Source organism: Drosophila grimshawi, unplaced genomic scaffold (genome assembly GCF_018153295.1).
Source record: "Drosophila grimshawi isolate 15287-2541.00 unplaced genomic scaffold, ASM1815329v1 contig_311, whole genome shotgun sequence".
NCBI classification, from domain to species: Eukaryota; Metazoa; Arthropoda; class Insecta; order Diptera; family Drosophilidae; genus Drosophila; species Drosophila grimshawi.
In genome coordinates, this window is record NW_025063098.1 from 19,936,528 (window position 1) to 19,961,298 (window position 24,771).

Sequence of the window (24,771 nt, forward strand, 5' to 3'; positions counted from 1 at the left end):
ATGTATCTACCGATTTTTCCTATCAAAGCTTATGTTAAAGTGATCTAAATACTCTGGCAAATTCATCAAAAATGTATTGAAGATTAAATTGTTTTTTTTTTTTTGGTAATTGGCAGGTGAAGTTTGATTTCATTCACCAATGTGAGAATTTTGACTTGGGAAGCTTCAATTAAAATATATTCATAACTACATCATTTATTTGTTATTTCAGTTCAGTGATCCCGAGAATTGTTGCCGGATATTTAATTTATTTATACCCCGTTCAGTTATTTTTCTTTAACTTCATTCAATTTTAATATCATCATCACTTTTCTGGTTTTTTGTATGGAGTTCAGTGGCACCCAATTTAACGGCCCCATAAACCAACAAGAGAGTTAAATAAATTTCCTCCAAAAATAAATAAAAAACGACAATGGCCAAAACACTTTTTAATATCGTAAATAGAGTCATACCGACACGCCAACCAAAAAAAATAAAAAATAGATAAATAAAACAGCTACGCAGGAGCAGCTTGAAAATTTATTGAAATGCAAAATTCAGAGAAATGCAATTTCCGCAGGAGCACAAACTGCAGCAAAGCAATAAAGTGAATAATAAAAGCAAAAAAGTAGACAATTGCCAAGAGCAAAAACCCAAATAGAAGAACGAGCCGGCAGCATCGAAATGGCGACACGACAGGACATTAAATTGGCAGCTGCAACAGGCAGTTCATGACGCCTTAAATTCAGACATTTATATATACATTTATCTATATGTGAAACAATGCATATATAACAAACACACACACAGACACACGCGCGTAGAGTCTATATTCGGTTTCTAGTGAAAAGTGAAGCTGCACGCAACAGGTGGCCTGAAAGTATGCAATATGAAAAGCATGCCACAGCCGAGGACTAAATAACTAAACAAAACCTAAACCAATTCGTGCGCTCATTCATTCATTGAATTCGGAAATTCAATTTGGCTAGAGCGAGAAGCAAGTAAATGCGAGCGAAAGAGATGGAGCGAGAGAGCACGCGCATTTGACGATTGTTAGCTGCATAAAGTGCTGCAATAAAACCGAACCATGGCAACAGATGAGCAATCCGAACAACTCCAGCACACAGCGGAAGGAAGGAAGGCAAACGATGCTGGCATCAAAATTTTATTCATGGATTTAGTTGAATTTACAATGAATGGGTTTTTGGCTTAGTCCGTATGCCACTGCGCCACTAAACGCCAAATGGCACGAACAACGAGCAAATGATGACATATTTACAACAAAAACAACAACAACAACAATAACAGTCGCAACAACAACAAGAAATGCTGGTATTTCAATTTAAATGCTGGCACCAGCGCTCAGGGAAGCCAACAAGTGGCAGTAAACTATTTTTCATGAGCGCACATTTAAATTTGCCGCACTCCCCGCACCCGCTTCTTGCTCCATAGTTAAGGAGTTGTTGTTGCTGTTGTTGCTGCTGCTGCTGCCGTTGTTGTTATAGTCTGGCACACTCAACAGTTGTGCACTCGACACGGACATGAATGGGGCCGTCGTCAGTGAGTGAATGAAGCTGCAGCCACAGGAAAACAGACAGACATACACACATACACATCTAGTTAGAGACGCGTTGGACAGATGGGCAGACTGGTAGCCAGTTTGGTTAGTTGATTGGCAGTTAGTAGTAGGTGCCTTGTTTTTGACAGCCCAGCACAAACCGAAACTGAGCAACTGTGTTACCCAAAACTGGCAGGCAGCTTCATTTGATGATGGGCGAGTGTGAAACCAATTAGGGCCACTTAAGTGCGCACTTCAAATGGACACGTAGCGCTTCCCGCACCGACACACCCACACAATTACATACACACACAAGCACCCACAGCTCTTAGCCAAAAAGTGCTGCAACAAAAACAGAAACTTCATAAAAATGATTTCCATATGAGTGGGGAGCAAGCGTTACGTATACGCAGCGTTAACAATGAGCACAACAAAAGCCAAGTGCAGACCAGACACTGTTGCTGTTGGGCCTGGACACATATAACCAAAAGTCAAATGGCCAAAAAAAATGGCGCCAACAAAAAAGTGTTGAGTGATGCAACTAATTGCTGGAGGCATCCTACAGCGAACGGCGACAGTAGCAGCAGCAGCAGTCGTACCAGCAGCAGCAACAGCGGGCTCCCGCCCCAATCCAATGAAAGGATAATTGCGCGGATTGCGCGCAGATCGCCTTAATCCTTTTAGGCGTGGCATGACATGGACTACAGTCTGCCTGAGCGTTGCAGCTGCACAGGCTCGACGCGCAAACAGCCAGCAACCAGAGTTGGCTGCGTTTTTTCTCGTTTAATGCAACGTCCACTTGATTGCATTGGAGGCAGGCAACACACCAAAAGAAAAAAAAACAATAAAAACTGGGCTGGCAAGGACAGGCACCAGCCAATTTGTACGCGGTTGCTGTTTGCACACATCTGCCACAATACGGCAACACCTCGCAGCATGTGTGTGAGTGTGTTATCCTGAAACGGCAGGCACTCGGCTCTGTCTACATTTTTTTACGCTGCCTGTTTGATTTCTGTTTTTTTTCTTGTGTGGCTCTTCTCGTTTGTCGAGGGTTTCAGTAACTGACTGCTGCTGTGATTGCTTGTGATTTGTGGAAGCACCATGCACGGAGTTAAGGAGCTAGACAATTGGGAGCTGTCAAATGTTTGCATTTTTGGCTCTGTCGCTGAACATCAAATCGAGTCAAGCATTTTACACACATTGGAATTTGAGCATATTCCATACGTTTTTTATCTTTTCAAATAAATTGTAATTTTGTTTATATATTATATATAAAATGAGAACGTTAAATTATGCAGCAATCAAATAAGGCAAATAAGGAAAGCAGACTAGCAATTGACGATGTTGATAAACAAGTTTTAAGCTGTAATCTAAACTGATTTTAATTACAATGCACTGACTTTAAGACACTTTGAAGTCAGTAGCTAATCATAATAAAATTGGATGTGTGAACAACAACAAGTAAGATATAGGTACAAGCTTGAGGCGTAAAAAGCTATCAATATTTTATAGAATTAATATTTTATACTATGAAAAATATCTTTAAGCTTTACTAATATTAAAAGATCAATCATTAAAAATACACCAAGTAAATATATTTATTTCAATTTGGTGTCTATCGATCAAAAGTGAATTTTGTGTGCTGGCATTCAGTTGAAGTTTATGTCGCCAGAATTTTCAATTACTTAAGAATGCATTTCTTGTCGCTTTAAACGAAAGCGCACGATTCACATACGTGAATATTGTATACAGTTGAGCATGTTGTGTAAACAGCTCTGTCACTTTACAAAAAGTAAAAAGAGAAATAAAATCAAATCAAAAGCCGCTACACAAAACCTTGAATCAATTGATACGAAATGTAAAATGCAAGCAAGAAAAACCGGACAGTTCGACAAAGCGTCTCAGTAAATTAGAATTAGAATTGAACTTGTTGTGCCATATTTGGTTACAATTTCAGTGCTTAATTCCGCAAACGTCAAACGAGGCGGGACGCTGGGTGAAATCGCAGGGGGGCTTGGGGTGTTGGGGTGGTCGCAGTGCAGGCGTGGCCTGGGTGTGTTCGGGTGCGGGGCTAGGCTTGGCAACGTGTCGCACTCGACTTATAAATTTCTAGCTAAATATTTCATTTATTTACTTTTCCGACTCGCACAAATAATAATTACCGAGCAATATTTATTCAAATTGCAGCTCATTCAGTCTCCTCGTTGCGGCTTTAACCGAAATGTGCTTATTAATTAATACCGATCAATTTATGCCTAATTGGCGTGTGCAAAAGTTCTTAAAAAGTTTCCCTCTTTTTCATTGTACACTAATTTCGACGAACCATCAATGCTCAATTAGTTAAGCTTAGTTTTACACCGATTCAAATATTAATGAACTACAACAAGTCCAGGTTTTGATGAACTGGCAGTTTCGATTTTGCTATAGTCACTCCTCCTGTGCTTTGAATACATTATTTAGTTAATACTTTGACTTGGGCAAATAATGTCTTCTTTTCGAGCAACACAAATGATAGTTATTGTTTAGTAATTATTTTAATTAATCAATTATTTTGATCGATTTATCAGTCAGATTTAAAAATCACACTGATGAAAAATAATACAAAAAATATGTAATTACTGCTTGTGCTGTACTATTTCACATACATATCTATTGCATCTTGTACTGTGGATGTTATTAAAGTATATATTTCATGGAGCACAACTGATATTTGGTTGGATTATGTCATGCATCGCAATTCGACTTGCATTGATCTTGAACTTATCGCGCCGTTCTATAGAAAACTAAATCAGATGCATATGATGAGTACGAAAATTAACGAATGCAGTGCAAAGCGCAATGAGTGTAATTTGGTATTACGGTTACAGCTGCAGCCATATCAATGTGTGTGTGGTTGTGTGTGTATTTGTGTGTGTGTGTGTGTATTTGCTTGTGTGACTTAGGCATGCATGAAAGTCAATTGGGTGTGCGAACGGCAAGCGTAGCTTTTAAATGCAAGTATAACAAAAAATGGCATTAACAATTTGGGTATAATTTGCAGTTTCAAGTTCAAGTAAAAGTCCAAAAGTAATTATAATTTGAGAAAAGGTAATTTCTCCAATTAACAAATAATTAAATCATGTAATTACTGCCGTGTATATTTAAATTTTACTCCTCTCCATGGAGCCCCATATCGGACAACTAGGCCTTTTAGCCAGAGGGCCTCTTCTGAGCCACAATCGCATATTTAATTACACATGCGCCTCTTTTGACAGATTTTCACTAAGTCGCTGTTGCTGTTGTTTTTTAGCCTCCGCATTGCTTCCACATTTGCTATGTTTGTTTGTCTGTTTGTTAAGTGTGTAGGCCTTCTTTTTTTTCGTTGCTTATTGACGTTTCTACTTATTTAGTGTATTTTGCGCATTTTCGTATATACTGAAAATTCTCTAATTCTTTTTGCAAGACTTGTTTTTTGTACTTTTTGAGCAGCTTGTGCATTTGCATGCAGTCAAGCCGCCTGCCAGCTTGAGTGATAGTCAGTCAGCCAGTCTGTCTATCTGTCTGCGACCGCTTGGCTTTGTTGCTTATTTTCATTAACAAGCCTCTATGTGTACATGAAACTTTGTACAACAGTAACTCTCTATGTATAGGGATGCATGTGTATGTATGCATGATGTCTGTGGCAAAATTCGCTAAACAAACAAATTTTACTGTTAACGAAAAAAAAACCATGTAAACTTGTATGCATTTGGGGTGTTAATTGTGTTGCACTTTGCCAGCTAGCCAGCTAAGCTAAGCTAAGCGATACAGAAACAAATTGTTGTTGATTTTGTGCAGTTTAAACTAAGGCGTGCGTTGTATTTTATTTCATTTATTATTGTAATTTGTTGTAAATTTAGTTATACCAAATTTGGCGCCGCCAAAATCGCCCACGTTCGTGTCGCTGTCTCAGTTTGGATCTTTGGAGTGTTGGCGAGTTGTGGGAACGGGTAATTGGGGAAATGAGGAAGAGGGGTAGCTAAAAGTTGACATCAGCTGCCATTTGGATAGGTTAATGCAATTTGGAGTGCTATAATCAATTAGTTGGTTAGTTGTTGGCATCAATCGCATCACGCTGCCAACTGTCAAAGGCAAATGCCTAATTAATAAAAAGCCTGACAAGCACAGGCCAATTGTCGAGGCATTTCATAATTTATGTCAATGCAATAAGCCAAAAAGAAAAAAGCTTACAAACAAGGCTCAACATATGGCCACTTAGACCCTAATGAATCAATTTATAAGAAATAAGACCAAAGAGAGCACTTGACAGCGAGAGAGGGAAAGAGTTGCGGGGAAACACGAACGCACTTAACCAAATCAAATTTCCTATTTAACAAATGCAGCCTACCTGCAACCCCTAACCAACTTCATAACTAACTGACTAACCTATCGCACAGCTAGAAACCAGCACATAAATAAAAAAAAAAAACAATACAAAAGAAAATGAAAGAATAATGTTAAAGGCAAGAAGATATAATAATGCGGTTGGAACATGCGTGGCTTGACGGTGTTGCGGCAGATGGGTCTCTCTATGTAGGCCTCTGTAATATAATTATATGCGAGTGCGCAGTAAAAAAGAAATATTAAAGAAGCTCAAAGCATAAACAGCTAAAACAGCAAAGATGCCCAGCAGATTGTGCAGAGCCAACTCGCTTAGGCCGCCAGGCAGGCAGGCAGGCAGGCCGACAGAGAGACAGCCAGAGAGACAGAGAGACAGACAGAAAAAGAGATAGGGCCAGCGAGAATATGTGTATATATAATGAAATTCACTTCTCTATTAAGCGATGCAATTATATTCATACCATGGTTTCCATGTTTTGTGTAAATTGGCCTATGTCGACGCGTTTTAAAATGAAATTAATTTACAATGCACTACCACAAATTGCTTTAATTTTACTTTAGAGAGGTACTCGAATTAAAGTACAAGAACTCCAAGTAAATTGACAACGTTTGCGAATGAAAAAAAAGTAAGAAATACTAATGTGTATCTAATAGATACAAAAAGTTTTAACAAGCGGCGGCGTAAAATAAATTCACAACAAAATATAATTGCTGTTGAGTTTTCAAGGTTTTCCAGTTCATGGTTTTTAGCGTCTTGACGATGTGTGTGTGTATGTCTGTGTGTGTGTGTGTGTGTGTGTCTGTGTGTGTGTCTGTGTGTGCGTGCGGGGCAAGGCGATGGCCGCGCACCTCAACATCAGAGCTGATCTCTGCTGGCGTCGGCTGTTAGACACCAGTTGTTGTTGACGGCTGCTGTACTTGTTGTTGTTAGCCGACTGTGGTTCTTGTTGTTGTTATTGTTGTTGCATCTGGGCGCTCCCGCATACTCTGGATCTTAGGTACTGATTTTGTAGTTTTCATTATAAACCATTTGAATTTATTTGATTTGCGGAAATTATGCAAATGTTGTATAGCTAAAAAACCGGTTGAATATGAAATAAGTGAATTTTATAAAAAAAAAGATTCGATGGTTGATTTCTTTATGATACAACAAGAACTTATCGAAATACAAGCTGGCACAAAAGTTACAGCTGCCGATTGAGTATTATTTTCAATTTTGAAGAATTTTTTCTTTGTGTCTGTCATTGAGCAATAGTTAAATACTTTCCCACTTTGTCTGGCACGGCACGCGGCTTTCTTGGCCAGACAATCGAAATCGCAAATAAAATATATGCAATTTCTCATATTTACTTTTATTATTCCTTAGTTATACTCGCATTTCAATGGGTATTGTTGTTGTTGCTGTTGCTGTTGCCGTTGCCAAGCAGTCGAAGGTTACACGACGTCTGTGACGGACTAAACTGTTTGTCTGACCGGTCTATCTATATCTGTATCAGTATTCCTATCTATGTATATCTGTGCACGGTGGTGCGTCATTTCTGCTCGAAAGTGGGCAAAAAACTTATGGATTGCAATGGCTGACTGGCATTTTCCTCACCATTAGCAAAATGCCATTGAGAATACTCGTAAGTAATGCGCAAAGATGAAAGCAACTGAGACAGGATATTGCAAGGCGCGTGCAAATAAACGTCTTCCAGCCTGGATTGTGTTCTGGCTGGATTTGTTGTTGCTGCAGCAAATATAGATGTATGCATAGGAGCAGTGAATACTTTTAACCTAGACAATATTGCAACTGAAAATTAAATTATATATGTACAATATAAGTAAGCTTAGGCAACTTTTTGAATATGAAAACTTTTCACGTAAGACCAGCGATTTTGAAGCGTTCCCATAAACTTGCAGCCGCAGTTGCTTCAGGCTGCATTGCTGCAAAGTTGTATATTCCAAATACGTTTAAGTTATGTTAAATACTTGGCACGACTCAGGGGAGCATGACTCAATATGCCGACTTGAAATTGATTCTAAAAAGGTGTCTGTGTTTTTTAACCCATCATTATGAAGTACTTAAGCAAGCAAAATAGTTTAAATAATATTCTAGCTATATTTTAAAAAAATCCATCATCTGTATTAGGTATACAAGAACTTTTCTCTAGGTGCTCAAACTAAATTCAGTTAGTAAAGTTGTATTGACCGATAAGTTGATAACGCTGTTAATGCTGATCAAACATTCTTATGAACATTTTAATCGAATAACCTTGTGCCTTTCATATACTTATAACAATACATTATTTCTATATATGTAAGACTTGTATAGATAATCTTTGTATTGCAGCCAAATATAAAAATTGCTGAGTTTTTAACAAACAATGCAATTTAAATAAACAAACCTATTAAAACTATCTGTGGCTGTGTGTAACGTTCGTTTGACACAAAAGTGCTAAGTGTTTTTTTTTTGTTTTTGTAATGAAATTCAATCTGAAGTATAGCCTTCAATTTTTCCGCTTTTTTTTGGGTGTTTTCTATATAGCTGTCGCATAGTTGTGTGCACAATTTGATTGTTGTTGTCGCTTCGTGTTTGAATATGGAAATTCATTTGCGTTGGTTTAGCACATTTTCTACGCGAATGCTTGCAAAGCGGCATGGAATCGATTGGATTGGATTATATCGACTGGACTTGGCACCGACCTGCCTGGAAACCTGGCTGGCCCGGCCTGACCATGTTAATGTGTCAAAAGTTTTTGTTGTTGCCAATTTCATTTGTTTGCTTGAGCGTTTTTGCGATAAGCGTGACAAATATCATTACAAGTGCAATCGTTTTGAGCAGCTCACCCATTACTCATACGTCCCGTATGCCATGGCATTTCTCAAAAAATGGGTGGCAATTCGTGTAATTAAACAACGCGAAGCATTTGATAAGCGTCAGCAATTAGAGTTATTGAGATGGCCGAACGTCGCTTAGCTTATCATCCAAGTCAGCTTAGCGAAAATATGACAATAAAGTGCCACCAGTCCAGCGAGTCGCCAAAGCGAGCAAGTACACTGCGACCACGCTAGAGTGAACAGGGCCACAGGTAGGTCCGCAGTCTGCAGCTGCTTATTGGTAGCCGGCGCTCTGGGTAAATGTTTACCAATGCGCGCCACGGGAAACTCAATATGCTCGTGTGTACTACCTGCCCCACAAAATGGCCACGCGCTGCGTTTGAGTTATATTTCTTCTACTCTGTTTTGTTAAATATACAGAGGGTAATGTAATTTTCTTTTCAAGTTTGCTACACATTGACGGAGACGCCTACGTATCCATAAAGTCTGTTTATTCTTGATATGTATCACTGGCCTAGTCGATATAGCCATGTTCGCCTGTCTGTCCCTCATATAGTCTTATATGGGCAAAACTCCAACAGTTTTGAAGCTGTCTTGTTCGTCTTTTGGCTTCGGTCCCTCACTACGTCGAGGACTATCGGATCGTACCATTATACACTATCAGAGGAAAAATCGGTAAAGATATTTGCTCAGGTAAATATATAAAATATATCTTGTTACCAAGATATACTGACAAAACTCTCAATATATTCAACTGCTCCTGAAAGGTAAATAAAATATTCATCATCATAGGACCACAATTTCATACAGCTACCATAAAAAGATTGGTCGAAATATTTCAATTGTCACAACAACATAAATAACACCCTTTCTGATACAATATACACATGTTTGAAATATTCAGTTAATAATTAGATCTGTAGCAAGTATCATACAAAATATATTTGTTTAAAACAATATTTATTTGAACAATTCAACTAACTTTAGATGTCTGCTGATTAACTCCAACCTAAAAGGGTATGTAATCTTCGGTGTACTTAAGATAACCGTTCTTTCTTCTGTTTTTTTTTTTTTTTTGTGTAGTTGTTGCTGTTTTCGCACAAAAATTATTTTTATTTTGTTTTTGTTTTTGCCTTGGTCGTTTGTTTTATTTTCGCTGGCATTGTTGTTTGTTATGGCTGGCTTTTGTTGCAGTCAGGCTTGCAGCGCGAGCTGAACTATGAATGCAATTTCGTAAATTATTTTCCTTTTAAGTAATTATTAAGGTGTGGTCCGGTTCGTTTGCTACGCTTCTCCCAGCCGTTGTCGTAGTCAGTCGTTGTCTTCTTCTTCTTATTCTGCGACGTCAGTCAGTTTAACAGTTTGCCAAACACAAAAGCACGCGGTTTGCCATTGCTTCTGTCGTTCTCGTTGTTGTTGGTATTACTGCTGCTGTTGTTGTTGTTGTTGTTGTTGTTATTGTTAATACTTATTGTTTTGTTGACTATTTTTGTTACCGACCATTGTATATTTCGAGTTATTCACCCATTATATGCCATTTAACTAATAACAGGGACAGAACGATATCCATGACTCCCATGCGTTATTTTCTATTTGCCATCAGTCATCTGCTCGTCACTCAGTCACTCAGTCAGTCACTCAGTCAGTCAGTCAGTTGGTTAGTTAGTTAGTAAGTTTAGTCGTTTATTAAGTCATTTGAGTCATTCGTTTGCTGCGCGCGCGCACCTTTCGCACATCCTTTCCATCAAAGTCATAATAAATTTTGTATTTGTGGATGCTTCCCACAGCGGCAGTACTCAAGCCGTAATGGTTTTTAATGCCACAATACCGTTAATTAGTCGCAATTGTGACAAACTGCGGCAGCTAAAAATGTGGAAATATGAACGTAACTGTTATGAGGCGATGCTTGGGGGCGTGATTGGTGCTGATCGACTGTTTAATATTTGTAAATTGGCAGTTGGCTACTTGTTTTTGGGCTCGCACAAATGATAGGTTTCCTTTAAGCCGAGGTAGTGTTTCAGCCACAGCATCCAGCCAAGCCATCGAAACAACTGGCACACGACAGCAACACCTTCATAACAAATTGATCGGCATTAACTGAGCTGATTTCTAACAACAACAAACGGCAATCGCCACCTCGGGGCCGTCAACATGAATGGCAAATTACAAACAGTTAAGTAGCTAACGTAGCAACAACAGCAACAATCAAAGCGTACACAATTTGCTGTAATACAACAACAATTACATTAAAACGCGACCATAAACGTGCCAGCCGAGAACAACAGCAACAACAGCAGCAACAACAACAACAACAGCAACAATAACAACAGCAGAAGCAACAACAACAACAAAAATAACATCAACTGCATCAACTACAGCTCAACTTGTAGTTGGACTCGGCTTAGCCAAAATGAAGCCGCAAAGTTTTGACGATGTTGCAGCACCAACAGCGGAGGCAGCAGAAGCGGCAGGCGCTACCAAAGTCATTCCACACCTTGTAAAATCCACAAAAAGGCAGCCAAGAAGCAGCCGCTTACACACACACACACACACACACTCACACACACACACTCAGTTGTGCACACTAACACAACCAAATAGAGGCAGAGATGCAGGCGTGCAATTTGCGGCCGCAGCCTAGAAAAATAATTGCATGTGGATGCAGGGAAGGGAACAGTGCTCAATGGCTAAAAAGGGGCATGGGAGATGGGGGCATGCGGCAGGTGGGGGTATGGTGGAATGGGTCTAAGCCGCGTCATTCATGACGACGACGCGGCATTTGCTGCAAGTGCAAGTGCAGCTGTAACATTAACATGCAACCGACGGCGACGGCGGCGCTGCTGAGATGCAGATGCATTCAACGTCATTGCTGTTGGTGGTGTTGTTGTTGTTGTTGTTAGTAGTTACTGCCAGGTAGTAGGCAGCAGGCAGCAGGTGAATTGCACGATTTTCAATGCAAAAGTCAAGAGCGCCAACGGAAAAAAGTCGTTAGCCAAGTTTTCTGCATAGCCCAGTCAGTTGTAACTATTTTGTTTTTGTTGATGTTGCTTTTATGGCTAGAACTGTAGCAGCAGCAGCAGCAGGCGCATGTGGCAAACTCAAAACTTGCCAGCATTAAATTTGCTGCAAGTTTGACCAGCCAAACAGCCGGCTGCATTTTGGAGAGTACAGCGCGAGGAGTGTTTGGTAGCAGCTTCCTTTTGGCAGCTGCTTGACGTTCTCATACAGGCTGCACTTGTAGCTCGCAGCGATCTAGCTCCTAGCTCCCTTATCCTCAACATCTAAGGCATAGATCTGCATGCCATGGCTGAGACAGCTGTTTCCGTTTGTAAAATGTTTGGTAGCCCAATGATTGGCAAGCGATTACCAAGCGGCCGAGACATTGATGTTTCGGCCCGTACATTTTGCCTGGCATTTAGTGTCTGGCATTTGGGCTTGTTTGCTAATTACATTACATTTACTTACAGCAGTCGTCGTCGTGTGTGGCCAGCGCCAGCGCCAGCGGTTAGGCCATGCATTTGCTAGCCAGCATTTAAGCCATGTGAGCAGTTTGCATTTAGTATTCCGCTTTGTAGCCAGTTTTATTTGCAGCCCTCTGTTTTTTGGTTTTTTATATTTGTTTTTTAATGTATTTAATGTTCACACAGTGTCACGTTGTTGTTTCAGTTTGTTTATCATGCATTGCACTTATTTACAGTTAACACATTTTGCTGTCGCTGCATTTTATCTTTTGTCCCAAATGGTAAACACTTTGGGAGTTATCTATTTCGTATGGCGAAAACAGCTGCAGTGCATTCGACAAAACGAAATTCGATCAGTATTACTATTGACACATTTGTTTCGTTTTAAATTTCAATTAAATAATAATCACACTAATAGTTGCTGCTTTGCATGCGCACTTAAATTCGAATGAAATGAAATTATGATTTTTCGGCTGTGTGTAACTTTAAATAAAAGCAATTCCAAGAAATATAAACCAATCAATTACATGACAAATTATAAATCATCATCAGCAATGTTGAGTCATGATTTTATATGTGGTTTTTGTGTTTTAATTTTGCTGTGATTGAAGCTCCATAATAAATTAAGAAGTAATCTGGAGAAAAAGTTTCCCATAGACAATTCTACAGGAAAATTCTTAACTCTATTTGTATTTTGATTATATGAATGCAATTGTTTGTGCCTCTAAATCAAAATAAACTATTGAGAAATAATTAAATTTATGACATAGTGTAAATATAAGTATAGAATTCGTTTGCGCTCGCTGTTATCAGCGTAGCTTTTGTGGAAATATTATACGTTTGTACTTGCGGCTAATATATATATATATATATATATATATATATATATACATATAATAAAAATTTAATTGCGATAATTTGAACTATGCGCGTCAATTTGCACAATAGTGCGGACTGTAAGCGATCGTTATAGTTGCAGCTGCACAAATTTCGTAAATAAAATACTCAATTTATTACATAAAAACAGCTATGTAAACAAGATTAGTACATTAAAAAAAAATAAAATTTCGTTCGTTGCGAAAATTTTTGCAACAAAATAAAATCAATTTTTTGCGCCAGATAAGAATGAGCAAAATATTTCCGCTTTGGGCGTTTTCTTTTCTTTTTTCTTTTTGAGTGCTGCTCGCAATACATAAACCTATATATATCAAATTTGGATGTACATATATGCAAGTATATATATATTTTCATATTTTCTTTGCGCGATTATCAGACAGCAACGCCTCAGAAATAAAATTTTTTTTTATTCAATAATTTGTTGCTTAATTTTTTTTGTCGAGATTTCACATGTAGCTGCCGTATCAGCGAGGCGAGCCAGAATGGCCTCCGCCTCGGCCTGTTGTGTTGTCAGACTTGTCGTTTTTTTTTCGCAATTTGGGTCAGAATCGGCTGCGTCAGGCCACCTGATAAGAAACGTGCACACTTCACACACACACACACTTGTAAGTGTATCTGATGCATTTGGTGTGAGTGTTGAGCATTCGCAGATTGCGCACATTGTGAATTAAAACTATCTTTTGCTCAGCTACTGCATTTCGCATTTCGCATTTCGCGTTGTTCACTTTTAGATAACTGGCTTAAGCTGGCAATTTGACGATGCTTCCGCTCTGGCAAATTGATTATGCTGAGGTGTTGTGAATGAACTGGCGATATTTATCATACAGTTGTTATACCATATAAGTAGTTCTGTCTGGCATTTATAGCTGTATCTGTGTGTGTGTATCTGTATCTGTATCTGTCTCTGTATGTGTCTCTGTATGTGTATAGCTGGGCGAATGCACTTTTGCAGTTGCTTCAACTCGTGTCCTTAAGCCCGCGTATCTTTTTGTGTGCAGTTCACGCTGATCATCGCTTTATGTGCATAAAGTAAGAGTAACGCATGTGTGTGTATCTGATATGCAGTCTCATTGTGTATCTTTGTTTACACATTTCGCTTCTTTTTTTTCGCTTTCATTGTGTTGACATATTTCATTTATGTATATATATATATATATATATATATATATATATATTCTTTTTTTTTGCATTGAAGGACAATGTCGTTGAGGCATTGCTGAAATTCGTATAATTTATTGATAAGCGATCGTAGAACCCAGTCAGAAAGTGACTGAAGTGAAAGGAGTTGCGCAAGGTTATTGATAATTCAATTAAAACATTCTTATTACAAACAAAGTGAAGGGTGAAAGTAAACAAAGAATTACGTATTTCATTAACCTGCAAATGCAATAACCTATCAAAATCTCAAAAGGCGCAAAAAATTGTACTAAAATTTGAGGCTTAGCTATAAATCACATTGTAAATAAATTCATAAATAAATTGTAAGTATGTTTTAGCCAAGAGATACGTACATAATTCATAGCTGCTGATGTGCATAGCATCACATATATTTTTCTTAAATTATTTTTGCCCAATAGCCAAATTGATGTGGATGCTGTCGATGCTGTCGCTGCTGCTCACGCTGACTGCGCAGTCGATGTGAAAAACGCAACAAAAAAAAATTTACAGCCGCACTGGACGTGGCACGGTACTCAGCGTTGGGTTGTCGGAGTTGTTGGGGCGCTCTGCAGTAATTGTGCCTCGACGGCTGTTGCTGCTGCTGCTGCTGCTGCTGTTGATGATGATGCTGTTGTTGTAGTTGTTGTTGCAGCGCATACAATACATTTATATAGTGTATATATGAGCATATAATTTTTTATATGTTGTGCCTATATACATTATAAATTCTTTTTTTTTCGGTGCGCGCACAAAAGGCCAAATGCAGGCAATTATTAATGTTATTGTTGTTGTTGTTGCTGGAGATTTTTTGATGCTATGTATTTTTTGGACTGCTGGTTGGTTGGTATTTTGCCTTCTTTTTATTCTTTTTTTTATTTTTATTATGTGGCGCACAAAGTAAATAATATTCACCGTAAAAATGAAACGGTTTCCGATTTTCTTTTTGTTGTTGTTGTTGTTGTTGCTGTTATTATTTTTGCATTTGTATTTCTCTTTATGTTCAATTTACAGACAGCGGCAATTGTGTGATATTTTTTGTAGTTATTGGAATTTTGACAGTTGCCCGTTTGTAATTGTTGTTGTTTGTTATTATAATTATATATTTTTGTTGTTGTTGTTGTTGTATTTGGTGATATGTTTCAACATAATATTTTACATTTATGCAGCATTTAAAATAATTCAAAAGTAATTGTTACTTTTTTAATTATTCTCGCTAGTTTTTGTTGTTGTTGTTGTTGTTAGTTTAACGTTTATTTTAATGGATTGCACTTTTACTTATTTTATTTCGTTTTTGCATATGTTTTGTATTTAACTCAACATAAATTTAATAACAAAAATGTTTTTGTTGTTGCTGTTGTATTTGTGGTTGTTGTTGTTGTTGTTGCTGCTGTTTATTTTCTAGAATGGCAAGCAGAATGGCTAAGCAACGGCTTTTGGGATACGTGTGAAAAGTGATGAAAATCGCGATCATAATCACTGCAATCTGTATCTTTCCGATGCATTTAATCAATATTCTAAAAAAATGCCAGTAAATTCGCACATTTTGCTTAATCTGTTTTATGTACTTCAGTTTAATAATTCGACTCGGTGCTCACGTTTTGCCACAGAAGAGAATTTTTTCAATGGACTGCTGATAAGATGGGGCTTGCAATTTTTTCATAATTTATCACAATTAATTACATTACTGTTGAAGGTACAATAAACAAAAAAATATATATTTAATAAGAAAAAAGAACGCAATAAACTGCAATTTTTTCGGGAGGCAAATTCAAGTTGGGGGCAGTGAAAAATTTGCACAAAAATATTCACCAGCAAAGTTTCAGCTGGGCGGAAGAGGAAAAAAGGTAACAAAAACAACAAAAAAACAACTGAAAAACCATTGTAAATAGTAATTTAAGTTTTGGGCAAAAAGGATATGCCAAAAAAAATGGAAGAAACTAAAAAAGAAAAATATCACGTAAAAATAAAGTAAATGCCAACGAACGGAAGGTAAGCCAAGGAAATGCGAAAATCAAGTGCTGCGCTGCTTTCAGTTTTGGCCAGCTGCTCGACTGCAGCATCTCATCTATGCGGGGCGCACATGGGTTAAGGTCTAGCATGGCATTTCAATTGCTGCGCAGCTGCAGCGCATGGCCAATTCGCTGCTAACCGGGCAGACCAGCCAGCAATTTTTTTCGGCTATTTAATTTGCCATTTTTTCTAGCATATATCTGTGAGTACGTTTTTTTCTTATTTTTTTTTGTTTTATTTATTTTTTTTTATTTTGGTTCTCGTTCATTATGCTGTTCTGTAAACCCCGACGGCAAAGTAAATGCCTGAGCACCCGGAGAGACCTCGCCATTGTCATGGTGTAGAGCTGCTTAGGTTTGGGGCGCTGCTGTTGCTGGAGCGACTGGTTAAGTTGGTAGCGTCTCGTCTGTCTCGTCTGTCACGTCTGTCTGGCTGACGAAAATTGAAACTGACAAAAATTTGTTACATTTTGCCTGCACATAAAGTTCGCCACCCGTTGGGCAGCCACCCAACCACGCTTTATTACGGCACTTGCTGTTACTTCTACTTAGTTTTTTTTGTTTTTTTTTTTTTTTTTGACTGCTTTGTTTGTTTTGTTTTAGTGCTGCTGCTGCTGCTGCTGCTGCTACTGAAGTTTGTTGCAGTTCATTTGTATGCTGAAGTACTTTTTTCTTCTTTGATAATTTCTATTTTTTTATTTGTAGTTATTTTTTTTTAATATTTTTTTTTTCGTTTAACAAATTTGGCACGACAAATGCATTTTTTGCGCTTTGTTTTCTTTGGAACGTAACAGAAGTGCAGTGAAAATGTAGCGACATCGAATATGAGATGCGGTGCGTGATGTATTTAATTGGCAATGAATTTATTTGTTATGGACATGAGTGTTTAATAAGTTTTGTTCATTTATAATTTGATTATGAGCATTTGAACATTTGTACGTCTTGAATTATTCTCTTATAATATTCACTGATTTCATTTTAATTTTTGTGTTATAATTTTTTATTATTTATTTTGATTTCTTTTGAAATTTAATACACAATTCTTTTGAACGGCATGTTCAGCACTTTTGTCAAATTTGCGTTAGCGATATTAATTATACAATTTTATTATAAAATAAAATTAATGCATTAGCGCACAAGCACGCACACATTGTGGCACCACTCACACTCACACACAGCGGCACACGCACACCACGGGGCAGTGCAACTATTCAACCAAAAGACCGAAATAAAAATGCATTCTATAAAATTTTTGCGAGTGCGCGAAAAAAAGTTTTCCGCGTTTTGCATGCCAGCGACAGCGGCGACTGCGACGGTGACTGCAATGACGACTGCGGCGGCAGCGACTGCAGCAGCCAGCGACCGCAGTTAAAACGCACACATAAACACACACACACACACATACGCTCTCAGAAACAAGCACACACACACACACACGCACACAGAAGCGGGCAGCGACTGCAGCTTCGCTATTGTTGTTGTTATTGTTATTGCTGTTGCTGTTGATGTTGCTGTTGTTGTCATTTGTCAGTCAAGAACAACCGAAATAAAAGCAACGTGCGGGCGACGACTCAGTGGAAAGCCAAGTGCGTACATTGCCCAAAGGGCAGACGCTGCGTATACGCAATGTGCCACAGCTGCCACTGTTGTTGATGTTGCCAAATGCTATCAAATGGACTATTATGCATGTGTGTGTGTGCGTGTGTGTATGCATAGGGTATCTAATGTAATATTATCTCACTGACACTGCACTTCACTCTACATATTTATTCATAGTTATTGCCTTTGTTTTTTCATTTTTTTAAAATTAATTTGAAATTATTTGACACTTTTTTCAATTTTTGGTGACAGTTTTCTGGTTGTGGTTTTTAGAACTTTTTGGGTTTGTCTGCGAGTGATTGGAATGATGGAAATGTGAAATGCGCTTAATGCTTTACGATTGATATACGCGATCGTCGGACGCTACACCTCGGAACGACTCGGGCCGCGTCCGAAAATGCGTTCCGTTGCATATCGGATGCGTTGTGTTTATGCGACTGCCGAAGCCGACTGCAAAATTATATCACAACAACACGAAGACAGCGCTGACGACGACGACAGCGACGTCAAAATTGCATACAAGCGCATTCATGCTTGCAAAAAAAAAACAGAAATAAAAAAATAAAAAACGCCACAACTAGAATGCTGAGAGAGAGAGAGAGAGAGAGAGAGAGAACTCAACAGCAGGCAAACAGCACAGCAGGAAGAGAGCGAGAGACAGAGAGAGACGGGGACACACAGAGAGAGAGAGAGAGAGACAGAGAGAGAGAGAGGGAGAGAGAGAAGAGAGAAAGAGCGCACGTTGAGTCATTGAGTGGGAAAGGCGCGCAAACGCGAGAACTTTAGGAGTAACAGCAAACGGGGTAAGCCCGCACACACACATACACACACACACACTCAAAGGCCACTGACATGATGAACATCAAGCCGACTCGACCAGAATGAGCGACCGAATGAGCGAGAGAGAGAACACAGAGCAAGAGCGAATGAGAGCGCCAAATGCAGTGTAATGCAATTCTCGACAACTCAACAACTGCATACTAAGCTGCGGCTGCGGCTGCGACTGCGACGCCAGCGCGCGTTGATAAAAAGCCAGCCGACTGCGCCGCACTGCGCTGCCAAAATAGCCGGTGCCGGAGTCAGTTGAGTAGTTGCCAGTAGTTGGCCAGTCCCAAGTAGAGTCCAACTCAGCGCTCAGCTGTCCCTGGCCTGACATTGTTGACAATTACTATAAGAAACGAGCTTACAATTAACACACACTCACACACACACACAGAGACAACTACTGCTGCGACTGAGGGCCTGGCAGCAAAAAAAAATAGAAAAAGAATCACTCAAATTTGTTGGCCATTCGCTCACAAATACTTTGCAAAAATAAAGTTAAACAATGCAAACACACACACACACAGATAGAGAGACTAGCACACACACACACACACACACACTCACACACATCATCTCAAATTTTAGTATTCACCACATTTTTTGTGTCGCTTTTTTATTTCGCACACGCACACAGCTGCCTAATAAGCAGCTACTCACACACTCACATACATGCATAGTTATATATGTATCTGTATATTCACAAACACTTGTAAAGAAAATGCATCGCAGCTGCTGCGCTGTCGCTTCGTTGTCATGGCAATTAGCTGGACTTTTTTTTCCTCTTTTTTTTTTTTGTCAAAGGGGGTGGGGGTGTCACTTGAGCTTTGGCTGGTTTTTTGTTTTAAATATTTGATAAATATGCGTATACTATTATTACGCTTAACTTTTACATTATTTATAGCAATAAATATTTTCCAAATGATTAAGTAGCTTAATCGTCGTAATATAATCAATAATTAAATTGTATAAAGAAATTCCCAATAGAGCTGACAACTATATTTAGGGAATTCCCAATAAATAATTCTTAAATGTTTCAAACTTGTCACTGAACTCTTTATTATATACAGAACACTAATCAACCTTTGTTAAGTCCCAAATATATATGTATATATATAAAATCATATATCATACTATATATATAAGTATGTATCGATGTATGTGTGTGTGTCAATTTGAGCAATATGCAGGCTTTTCACAACAACAAAATACGCTCAAAAATTAACCAAGAACAACAACAAAACTCGCTCACTCATACACAGATTAATGAGAGCGTGCTGCGAGAATTCACCAGTGCCGCTTAACCAGCTCTCCACAACACACACACACACACACACATACAAGAACTGCATTTCCTGCTCATTAATGACGACGCGTGGTGAGTTGTTGCCCCGTTTCTCCAGCCATTCAGTCACTCAATTCGCGTGCGCTTGACTCAAGAACTCTGCTCAGCAAAATCCACTCATAAGCACTGAGCAATGCAACATGTAAATGAGCTTGACTGTCTCTTTCGGCATTTTTCTTTTTTTCTTTTTTGTTTTTTGTTTGGCTTTTGTCTTGTTTTGGGTTTGAGTTGTGTGCTTATATTGGACTTTGGGTCGCCTGGTGCACGACAACTGATAAATGCATTGAAAACTTAAATTCACATATTAATTGTTGATGAGTGCCTAAATTGCGCAGTTGGCTTTATCAAATTGTGAAACGTGCTGAACAAATTTAGGTAGTTTCTCGATTGTTTCTTTACAGAAAAAAAACTAGTTCTGTACAATGAACAGAGATAATATGTCGTATGGAAAGTGACTAATGCTGATAACCAGAGATAATCTGGAGCTGTTCATCACGAATACTAAATTAACCTTTAATTTCACTTGCACCACTTTCGATGTTAACTGCAGTTCAGTATAATCGCAGTATCAATAACAGTAACACTAACATTGACAGCAGCCACAGTAACAACAATAATAATAACAGCAGCAACAACAACAACAGACATGTGCTATGTGGCGTTGGCGGCAGTTAAACGACAACGACAACGACCTGACTGACGCACGTTCAAGGTATTATCTCATAAATGCATACACACAGCACACACACAACACACACACACACACATTCACTTACACTTGCATTGCAAACATGCATATGAATGTGTGAAGAGCCCTTGCTCGCCGCTATAAAAACAACAGCAAGAACAACAACAGCAACAACAACAATAGCAGCAGCAATAGCAACAATAACAGCAGCAAAGCGCAACAGTTGTGAATACAGCCACAATGCAGCGCAGTTGCCGTTTTGTCACCCTTCGAGATTTAGATTTGTGCCTCTGTATGTTCATTGATTTATCATTGTTGTAATAAACAATAAAACAAAAATGTAAAAAATACAACATCTCAAATAAAAAAAATACTTCGTGAACGATAAGAATATATGTGTACATAGGCACACACACACACACTAACAGATTGCACTTGTGGAAGTAGACTCAGATTGATTCCCTTATCAGCAGGGGACGAAGAGAATGCATTTAGTATTGCATCAACATCGAATCGCTATTGAGAAATTCGATTTGCAAAACATAATCGACTTACGAAATCAATTTGTGCTTCCTTTTCTTTTTGCTGATAAGTTTTTAATCAACTCTTGCTCGATTTCGTATTATTTGCTTTTTCTTATTGGAATCGCTTGAAAACATACCGCATTCGTTCTGAATTTGATATTGCTATTTGTTGAACGCTGCTTATCGGGTTTAAGTTGCAACTTGCTAGCTTAACTAATGCAATACCATATGACTCTCATTGTGAGCTGTTGCAAGCTACAATTGCTTTATATATACATGACAAAGTGCGCACTAATATTTCAAAAATTGCATTGCGATTAAGTTAATTCATTGGAAGCAACGAATAAGAGTTGTTTACTTTGCTAACTGATTTAAATTATATGTCAATTCTTAGCAAAAAAACTTGTATAAAATTGAAGAAGGAAGTCGACAAATACTAGTACAGAAAGCTTAAAAAATAGATTATAGTTTCATTTGGATGCAGATTCTTTTAAGAAAGAATTTTATATACATTATCAGCGCAGAATATGCTTCAAATTATAATTGCACTGGACTTTGGATGGAGGAGGTTTCTGTATATTCGAGTTCTTTTTTATCGAAGTGAAATCTCTACAATTGAGACATAGCAATGCTCGATATTTCCTTCGTTCATTTGAATTACATTAAATAGAATTAAACTACCCAATTCTCTGAAATTCTTGAACAGAAATAAACTTTTGCTAAAAAGTTACTTTCGCAAGTTCGCTGATGTCATTCTTGAATTGTAGATTATAAATGAAAGCGCTTACAATTGCAAGCAGATTATTAATATGGCTCAATAAACGCCTTAGAATTAACTATATCTTGCTTTTTCTCAGATAACATTTTGGCTGGCAAGCATTCACAGTTCCATCGCTCTGATCTCCATGATTAGATGTCGCTGCGTACGTAACATTTGGCATATCACGTATACGCCGCATAGCTGAAGTCATACGCACACACACACACACACAGGCAGATACACACAAATTCAGATAGATACACATGCACACACGTGCTGCTTTGACTTTTTGCTTCCGTGTAAATGTCGCGCAACAAGTTAGTGGCAAAAGTTTAGCTGTTTAGCAGTTAGCCGCCGGCTTTACCGTTGCAGCGCCATTTTGGTCAGCTCTCAAGGTGAACCTGTCTGATTTGAGGCATGTTTATGCTCGTAAGTAATTTCGTTACGTTTGATTAGTGGCCGGCAAATGGCAATTGACTCGAGTCGAACGGAGTCGACTCGATTGCGAGTCGAGCGCGTTTTGATTGCTGCGCTGCTAGCGACTAACTGGATTTTATTATATTTCGCATTGTCAACCTTGAAAGCGTATAGAAATTGTGCACTTTGATTGCCTGTCAGGAGACTTGGTCATTTTAAGATTTATAGCACACGATTAATGCATTAGTGCAGCTACTTTTCACGCTTTTAATTGAACAAAAAAAAATATAATTTTAAATATAAAACGCAATCTTGAAACAAAAGCCCAAACATAACGTTACGAAGCAAATTGAGTAGAAAACTGAATAAGACACCCACTATTGAAATTCATGCCGTAATGCAGCTTCTAATGCATTTTCAATGTATTTTTACAAACTGTGTGCTGAATATTTATCGATTCGATTTCCACATTATTATTGTTGTTGCTGTTGCTGCTGTTGCTGTTGCTGCTGTTGTACTTGTGGCTGTCAACGTCTCGGCGCTCCGGCTGTGAAACAAAGATGCTGCCAGGCTGCAGAAAAAACGGAAGTACAGTTTGTACTGTCCACACAAAGGCAATAACTAGCTAACATAACGCCAGCAAATTGAGCGACAAAGCAAAAACAAAAACAAAAACAAAAAACAAATTGAGAAAATGCTGTGAACTTTGTTAAAAGAGGCAGAAAAAGTACCAGCTAGATTCGCATTTTTTTTTTGTTCATTTTTATTTTTTTGGTAGACAGGCAGAAGAGGTAGTTTGGCTAAAAGCAATATCAACTTGAAATGATTTTGATGGTACTTCAGTTGCGACTGGTGCTAATGGAGTTTTTGGGTGTGGCCTTCGGCAAGAATTCTACATTGATTTCTTTGTTAACACCATGTGCTTGTTACCTGTGATTGGAATATACATGTGTTGCATTTCCCTCCCTCCCTCCCCTCGGTCAGTCCAATGACTTTGCCAGCCGCAAACAACAACAAGTTGCCGACAATTGACAACTGTTGCTGCTGGAATGGGGAAGCATATGTATGTTTGTATGTATGTATGTGCAGCTCGAGGCAGCGTGTTCGTCGAAAATCGCCGAAAGTGCTGCGAAGGCAACAAGCAACAGCATCTGCATCCTGTTTGCCGTCGGCGTTGGCAGTGGCGTCGACGTCGCCGTCGCTGTCGCCGTCGACGTTGTCGGTGGCGTTGTCGTCTGCGTTGTTAGAATGTGTGAATTCGCAAGTCTTTGCATACTTTTGTGCGTCGCCATTGCCACTTGTTGGTGCTGGGCGCACTGCGTGTGTCTGTGTATGTGTGTGTGTGCGTGTGTGTGTGAGTGTATGTAGGTGACTTATGCAACAAGTGAAATAGTTTCTTATTGTTGCTGCTGCTGTTGTTGTTGTTATTATGTAACGATGTTACAAAGTCAAATACAAACGTCTACATCGTTGCTGCCATCGTCAGCGTCATCGTCATCGCTGCAGGTTGGGGGTAAGCGCGGCACATTCGCTGCGGGAGGACAAATGTCTGATACGGCTGCTCCTTTGGCGTATTGTTGGCTTTTGTTGTTTACCTCATGCTACTGCCACCAACCAGCCAGCCTGCCTGCCTGCCTGCTGCATGCCACCTGCCTGTTGCCTCACTTGTGTTGTAGTTCATGTGTAGCTCGCTATGTTGTCTATTTGCAAAAGTTTTCTTCAAAGAATTTTCATATAAGCATAAAATTCTTGTTACACATTTGCCTTTCAGCTTTTTGCAGCTGAGAAAGCGAGTCGGGCGATCTTGTTGTTCTTGTTGTTATAACTGCTGTAGTTGTCGAGTTTTGGGCCCCTTGTATACAATATATTTTATGAGCGTAAACGTGCAGTTTGTGCAAGTGTTTTGGAATCTGTCAACAGAGCTGTTCGACTTTTTGGCTTTAATAGTTTGCAAAGTGTTCCATTTTTGTTTGACTTACGGGTATTAGGGGTAATTGTTGTGTAAATTTTGATGCTACCTTTTACAGTTTGCATAGATGAAAAATATGAATTTAGCAAGCTTGACTCCTAAACTTTTTAACTTATGGTCTTACATAATGAAGTGAAAAGTGTCACTGTGCAGTTGGAAATGCTAACGCTGCAAAAATAAGCATATGGTTGAATTGTTTTCTATTTGAGATCATTATGCCAACATTTGAATTTAGCAAGGTATTTATAAAAGTATTTTTATTAGCTATCAATTATGTGCACAATTTCATGGATAAAATTTTATTGACTCCAAAAGTGAAATAACTTAAATGCAAACAAAATTCATTGTATTTATGGTATTCGAAGAACTGGTAAATAAAATATTTTAAAATTATCCATAAAAGATG

At 38.6% G+C, this 24,771-nt stretch overlaps 1 protein-coding gene across 2 annotated transcripts in view; it reads right to left on the reverse strand.

Moving 5' to 3' along the window:
* The window catches only part of LOC6567895 (putative uncharacterized protein DDB_G0277255), a 60,478-nt gene that overhangs the window by 17,058 nt on the left and 18,649 nt on the right, over positions 1 to 24,771 (reverse strand). Inside the window, exon 1 of one of the 2 annotated variants that reach the window (XM_043214842.1) lies at positions 14,586 to 14,848. The exons of the other annotated variant lie outside the window; for it this stretch is intronic. Coding sequence (XP_043070777.1) covers positions 14,586 to 14,610 — 25 coding nt within the window. The 5' untranslated portion in view covers positions 14,611 to 14,848. Of the gene's footprint in view, positions 1 to 14,585; positions 14,849 to 24,771 lie in introns of those variants that run through there. 2 annotated transcript variants of the gene reach the window in all.